The following is a 7,159-nucleotide window of genomic DNA, read 5'->3' as shown; positions in this document are numbered from 1 at the left end:
TTTTTTTTTTTTGGTTGCAGTTGTCATTGTTGCTTAGCAGGCCCAGGCCAGTGTATGTGGCCGGTGCCGTTGATGATTGAGCTACAGGCACCGCCCCATTCAGCAATAATTTGCCAAATGATTTCATATTTCATGACCAGCACAACAAGGATATTTGGAACTGAGAGTGTCTTGGAGAATCTAGGACATGTGGTGGTCCTGTGGCTTCCCATCCTCATGACTGCAGTAGTTACTGTTCCTTTTCCTCTGTATGTGTGTAAGTAACTGTGTTGCAAGCTCCTTGGTCCTCTTGGAACACCTGGAGCTTTCCTATTTCCTCACAAGGTGTCTGATCCCTCCTGCTGTCCCTAATTGTCAGTTACCCTCTGCTCTTCCACCCCTAGTGACTGTGTTCTTTTGCCCCATTGATCCCTTAGGAAGTTTTGGGACCTGTTACGTCCATCCACTGCTGGGTCTTTGCATGGTTATCTCTGTTTCCTGAGTGTTTATGATTGTTTTCCCCTAACCCTACACACCAAGCCATGCAACTGTTCAGAACTGTCTCCTCTACCACATCTCCTCCATTTTCACAGTATCCATGACATAGTGTCAGCCAGAGTTTAGATAGTATTACATGTATCACACTCTCAGGGAAAATTTTCAACCCAACTCAGGCTTCTATACCAACTTTTTCCCCTCTTGGAAAAACAGAGAGTTGACTTTTTGCCGCCAATACTTGGTTTTTCTCACTTGGAATTCTCTGAGAGGGGAAGGGATGTCGTTTTTATAACCCTCTCCCTTCTGGTAGCAAATTGAACATACGGCCTTCTAAGGTTTCATAAAGAGCTGTAACTAATGTGTATTGAGTGCTGTCCATGTGCCAGGGCCTACCTAGGGCTCTGTATTTATCTCATTTAACCCTCAGTGCTACTCTGGGTGGAAGGTGGCGTTATCCTCATTCTACATTTGGAGAACCCCAGGCTTAGGGAAGTTAATTTTCCTAAATGGCACTATTAGTAAGTAGTCAGCCTCTAAAATACTTGTTCTTTTTCCAATTGCAATTGGTAGAATGGTCTCCCCTCCCGACCCCACAAGGTTTCCAACCTTACACTGCTGCCCTCAAAGGGCTCTGGTTCTATTTTGCTGTGTACAGAATGTTGTTTGTTTTTTTTCCTGTACTGGGACTCTTTCCAGGGCACCTGTGACTCTAGGATGCTTGTGCTTTACTCCAGGTGTCCTAGCTCTCTACTGCCTCCCCCAGGGTGCACAGGCCCCCAGGCAACCATACTTGCCTGCTTTGCTTCTCTGGCTGCTCTGGCTTGATCTTCTCAGTTTCCTTGGTAGCTCTCCCCCTAAATGGTGATGTTCCCGGAGTTCTCTTCTTACGTTACCTTTCCCCCTGGCTCTCACGTTCGGGGTCATGACTTAAACATGAGATGTGATGACCTGTATGTTTCTGACTCTGGCCATGTTTCCCAGGTCCTTCCCTTTCATTGCTGTCCAGTACCTCTGACAGTGTCCTGAAGGCTCTTCCTCCTCAGCATGTCCAACAGCTGAACTCACTCCCTCACCAACTGTCTCCTTCAGGGGCCTTGTGTCATTACTTGGTTTGACTAATGATATCGTCATCTACTATCATTGGTTTTATTAGTAGAAACCTTGAGAGACATTATTTTACTGCATTCTCTCACATCTCATGTTCAATTGATTTTCAAATCCTTTTAATAGATTCTATGTCAGAAATATCTCCCAGATCCAGCCTCTTTATTTCCTTTGCCCTTACCTTAGTTTGGGCTTTCCACTCTTGCCTGGACTGTGCAAATGGCCTTTTAATTAGCATTATCTTCTTAAACAATAAAACTGATTATGTCACTCTCCTCCTAAAAAGAATATTTGCAGTTTTGCTCTCACTTGAAGGGAAAAGTCCATATCCCCTGGAGGGGCAGAGCTAACTTAGCACATCTGGGTGTCATCTGCCAACCTTTGCAACGGCATCTCTGCTCACCTGCCCTGCCCAGCAGCCCTGTCTGCCTCTACATCCCTGAGGATGGCTTCTCTCTTCACGCTGGCTTGTCTTCCTCCCTGACATCCTCCTTCTACCTGGCAAATTTCTCATTCTTCAGGCCCAGCTCAGATGTCCCCTCTGAGTTGCTGCTCCTCCAGGCAAATATAGCTGAGCCCCCAACATCTGTTAGTCCTGTCTCCTGGTATCTGATTACATTCTTATCTTCCTGATTCAAATGGGAGTTCTTGGGGCTGGTGATGTCCTTAGCACAGTGCCTTGTACATAGCAGGTGGTGAAACAGTGCTGCCCTTTTGTCTCCAAAGTGCCTGTGATTCTCAGCCCTCCTTCAGGGACCCCCTGATTCACTTTCTTCCCACTTGTGTCTGAGCTCTTGGCAGTGTTACCCACAGTGGCTATAGTTCTCTCACATCTAGCCCACAAAGTGGTATCTCCCTTCCTTCCCAGACTGTCTGTGATTTATTTCTCTTTTGCAATCCCCACCTTCCCTGGAGTATCTCTGCCCTTCCATTGTGCCAGGAGGGCGGACCCAATCCTTGATTTCTATTCTTGGTTGCTTCCCTGGCTGTCTATCTATGAAACCTCCATTTATCCCCCAGGCTGATGTCTCTGAGCTGCTGAGTCATGTGCATCAGAAAACTTTGATTGCTTGTTTGAAATGCAGTTTCTTGGGCCACCCTCTAACTCTACTAAATGAAAATTGTGAGGCCCGGGGTTCTGCATTTTAATTAGTTCCTTGAGTGACTGTGTATACTCTAAAGTGGTGACTTGTTTCAGAACAATGTGTACCTGCTAATGTCCCGAAAGAACACTTGTTCCCTCAGACATTTACCACCGTGGAAGAACTTAAGTAAAATTATAGTATACTGCAAAGCAGTGCTTCACCTTGGAGAGTCACAGTACAGTAAGCACGCTACAGGGTTACTGAATCAACAACAGAAAACCTGACAGATAACCCTGCCTTCCTTTCATACACATGGACATTCTGGCACAGTTTTTCCTTATATACTGTGATTCCTGTATTGTACTTAATGGTGCCTGGTACTCTGTGGATGCTCATTCCCTGGCAGTCACTGCCTTGCTTTACTCCCTGCTCTTCCTGTGACCCTTTTCACTTCTCTTAGTGGGTCCCTGACAGCCTATCTTTTCTCTGTTGCCCTGCAGGGGGGGTCCTCTATGCTGCCACTGTGAAAAACTACCGGGGGACGGAGTCGATTATTTCCCGGGCTGTGGGTCGTGCTGAGGACTGGATTCGAACAGACACCTTGCCATCATGGCTTAACGGTGGGGAGAAGAAGAGGAATCCTCTAGGGGACAAAGGGGTGGAGGTGGGTGGTCCTAGGCTGTGTCTGTGGGGTTCTGAAGCTACTGGTCTTCCCAGCCCCAGCCTTTGTCGCAGCCGTGGCCTTGAGTCCAGCTGAGTGGGGGGATGAAGATGGAGATGACGAAATCTACTTCTTCTTTACGGAGACTTCCCGAGTACTTGACTCATACGAGCACATTAAGGTCCCACGGGTGGCCCGTGTTTGTGCGGTGAGACCCCCATCCCAGCCGTCTGTCTGTCGTCTTCTGCTCTGTTCTCCTATCTTCTTTCTGAGTCTGTCTTTGCATCTCACCTCTGTCTCCTTTTATCTCCACCTTAGTTTCTTTTCTGGGAGCTGGAAGAGAGGGACCCTGGCCCCTTTGAACCTCACGGTTACCTCTGTGACACTTTGTCCACAGGAGGTAGACTAGTGACAGATGGACCAGGCCTCAATTCCCTGCTCCACCACTTGCTGCCCCTGTGACTCTGAGCAGGTTCTTTAGCATCTTTGAAACTCATCTGTTAAATGAGGATAATAATATTGTTTATCTATCTGTAAGGGTTGTTTGAGGACTAAAGGAGGTTAACTTATGCAAAACACTTAGTACAGTACTGTGAAGGTTAACTCAGTCACTGTTAGAGTTATTGTGACCCCCACCTCCCCCCTGTAGCTCATTATCCCCACAGTTGAACTCTATCTATATCTCTGTCCTTGCATTTCTACGTGTCTGTGTTTCCATTTGTCTGTGTCTGCCCTGAAGTCAGGGAGGAAAATTGTATCAGTCTCCACACTCTTTGCCCAGGATTGGTTTTCTACAGAGAAACTCTCATGTGCTTATCCTTCAGGGGGACCTCGGGGGCCGGAAGACCCTCCAGCAGAGGTGGACAACATTTTTGAAGGCTGACCTGCTGTGTCCAGGGCCTGAGCATGGCTGGGCCTCCAGTGTCCTGCAGGATGTGGCTATGCTTCGACCTGAGCCTGGGGCAGGCACTCCCATTTTTTATGGCATTTTTTCTTCCCAATGGTGAGGGGTCTGGGTGTGAAGGAGAGTTATAGGTGGGAGACATATGGTGGGAGAGATGTAGGGTTGGCTCAGTGTCAGTGGTGTCTCCTTCAGAGCGGTGCACACTCCTTCCCATGGTTGCATGGCTCCCTGTGCATTTCTTATGGATTATCTCATTGGGCAAGTGATAAGTTGCTATCTCCAGCTCCCTCCAAATATGTGGCTCTAACCTAGACTCTTCTAGGGAGAGGGGGGCTGCCATCTCTGCTATCTGTGCCTTTCGACCAGAAGACATTCGTAAGGTGCTGAATGGTTCCTTCAGAGAGCTAAAACACGATTGTAACAGGGGACTGCCTGTCTCGGACAATGATGTGCCCCAGCCCAGACCTGGAGAGGTAAGGGGTGCAATCTTCATCGCAGGCCTGAATTAAAGCCCTTCATCGCAGGGCTGCCATTAGGGCAAGAGCTTAACTAAACATCACTGACATTTCCTATTCCCTGGGAAACTGTCACCAGCCCTGTGTTTCCTCTAGTGCATCACCAAAAACATGAAGCTCCAGCAGTTCAGCTCCTCCCTCTCCTTGCCTGACCGTGTGCTCACCTTCATCCGAGACCATCCGCTCATGGACAAGCCAGTGTTTCCAGATGATGGCCGCCCTCTGCTGGTTACTACGGATACAGCCTATTTCAGAGTTGTGGCTCACAGGGTGATGAGCCTCTCTGGGAAAGAGTATGATGTACTCTACCTGGGGACAGGTATATTTAATAGTCAAGCAGGTTGCCCACTCAGTGCACCCAAAGTCATTACAGAGAGGGTCATTTAATATACGTAGGTATCAGAGTCCCAGGCACAGGTCATTCTTGTCTCTTGCCTGCCTCCTAGAGGATGGACACCTCCACCGAGCAGTGCGGATCAGAGGCCAGCTCAGTGTTTTGGAAGATCTGGCCTTATTCCCAGAGCCACAGCCAGTTGAGACTATGAAATTATACCATGTGAGTTGTAGATTTTGGGGACCACAGTGGAGACATGTCTAAGTTCAGAGCTAGTTTGTCAGGGGTGTGGGAGACCCAGCAGTGTATTCCCTCTTCCTTGCTCCTTTTTGTAGGGCTGGCTCCTAATTGGCTCCCGTACCGAGGTGACACAAGTGAACACAACCAACTGTGGCCGTCTCCAGAGCTGCTCAGAGTGCATCCTGGCCCAAGACCCTGTCTGTGCCTGGAGCTTCCGGCTAGATGAGTGTGTGGCCCATGCTGGAGAGCACAGAGGGTGAGTGTAGCTGCATGGATCTCTTGCCTGCTGTACCTGGGGTCTGCCCTGTTCTGTGCCTGTGTCTGTTACTCATTTGTTAATGCTACCTGATCCATGTGTGTTTTCTTCTTTTGTTAGTGTTTGTATTACTGTGTGTTCTCTTGTCCATACTAACTCACCTGTCTGCCCATCTAGTCACTAGAAAGGAGGCGGGGGCAATTACAAAAACACTTCTGAGAACTCTTATAAGGTGAAAACTGAAAGTGTCCACTAGAGGTAGTGACATGGAGTCAGTTACAAGGTCAAGGCAAGGACATTAATGAGGTAGCACTAATGTCCTTGCCTTGACCTTGTAACTGACTCCATGTCACTACCTCTAGTGGACACTTCTCAGTTTTCATCTTACAAGAATTTTCAGAAGTGTTTTTTGCAGTTGCCCACTCCCTCCTTTCTTGAAATACTCTTTCCTTCTTGCCTTCTGTGACTGCATTCTCCTGTCTCTCTTACTGACTCTTTTCCCATCCAACTGTTGAATGTTGCTATTCCTCGGGTTTATCCCTGGGCCTCTTTTTGCATTTCTACACACTCTCAAGGTGATTTCATTCCCATTACTTTCAGTACCATCTGAGTGCTGGTGACAACTAAATGTATCTCTAATTGAGCTGCAGAACTCCACATCCAGCTGCCTACTTGATATTCCTATGGATGCTTCGCAACCAAGTAAAACTAAAGCAGGTCTAAATATGTTCTGCTTCTTTCTCTTTCCCTCCCATTCCTTCTCTGGTTTTCCTTATCTCAATAAAGGGCCCTCTATATCCAGTTTCTCAAGCCAGAAATTGCCCACATAGTATTACAATTTGTACTGATACTAGCTCCAAAACATTCATAGTCCAACCTTTTCTTTCCACCTCTGTTGCTCCCATTCTGTGCAGGCCATCTTGTTAAAAGTTGTTAAAAAGAAAGTTAAGCTTTCTTCTTAACTGGCCTAATCTAATAATAACTGGTTTTCTCTTGCTCATTTTGGGCTCCTACCATCTATTTTTTATTCAGTAGCATATGTCACATTGAAGCAAATTCCTGACGGCATGTTCATTTTAAATATCTCAGTATGTATCTCTACCAAATACGGACTCTCCTAAGAAACATTTTATTGTAGGAAATTTCAACAGTATTCAAAAGTAGAGAGAATAGTATAAATATTTACATGAATTCATCTCTCAGTCTCAAATAGCAATCACCTCTTGGCCAGTCTTGCTTCATCAGTACCTTTACTCAGTCTCACCTATTGTAAAGCAAATCTTAGACATCATATTACTTCACCCATAAATCTTTCTATGTGTATTTCTAACATAGACAAGCTTTTTAAAAAATAGGCTGGGTGCTGTGGCTCACACCTGTGATTCTAGCATGCTGGGAGGCAGAGGCAGTTAGATTGCTTGAGCTCAGGAGTTCCAGACCAGCCTGAGCAAGGGTGAGATCCTCTGTCTAAAAACAATAGCTGGGTGTTGTGGTAGGTTCCTGTAGTTCCAGCTACTCAGGAGGCTGAGATAAGAGGATCACTTGAGTCCAAGACTTTGAAGTTGTTGTGAGCTATGATGCCA

At 46.7% G+C, this 7,159-nt stretch overlaps 1 protein-coding gene across 4 annotated transcripts in view; it reads left to right on the top strand.

The window, feature by feature from the left end:
• Positions 1–7,159, top strand: part of SEMA4F (ssemaphorin 4F) — a 26,657-nt gene that overhangs the window by 15,698 nt on the left and 3,800 nt on the right. For 2 of the 4 annotated variants that reach the window (XM_003793362.2, XM_012807392.1), the window contains 7 exons: positions 3,167–3,286; positions 3,384–3,535; positions 4,152–4,330; positions 4,554–4,704; positions 4,843–5,065; positions 5,193–5,302; positions 5,416–5,576. In XM_003793362.2, coding sequence (XP_003793410.1) covers positions 3,167–3,286; positions 3,384–3,535; positions 4,152–4,330; positions 4,554–4,704; positions 4,843–5,065; positions 5,193–5,302; positions 5,416–5,576 — 1,096 coding nt within the window. The remainder of the gene's footprint in view (positions 1–3,166; positions 3,287–3,383; positions 3,536–4,151; positions 4,331–4,553; positions 4,705–4,842; positions 5,066–5,192; positions 5,303–5,415; positions 5,577–7,159) is intronic. The other 2 variants (XM_012807393.1, XM_023515290.1) reach the window with 1 other exon arrangement.

The sequence above is a fragment of the Otolemur garnettii genome, unplaced genomic scaffold (assembly GCF_000181295.1).
Source record: "Otolemur garnettii isolate 467f Iridium unplaced genomic scaffold, OtoGar3 scaffold00068, whole genome shotgun sequence".
Taxonomy (NCBI): Eukaryota; Metazoa; Chordata; class Mammalia; order Primates; family Galagidae; genus Otolemur; species Otolemur garnettii.
This window is presented reverse-complemented; position numbering and strand designations above follow the sequence as displayed.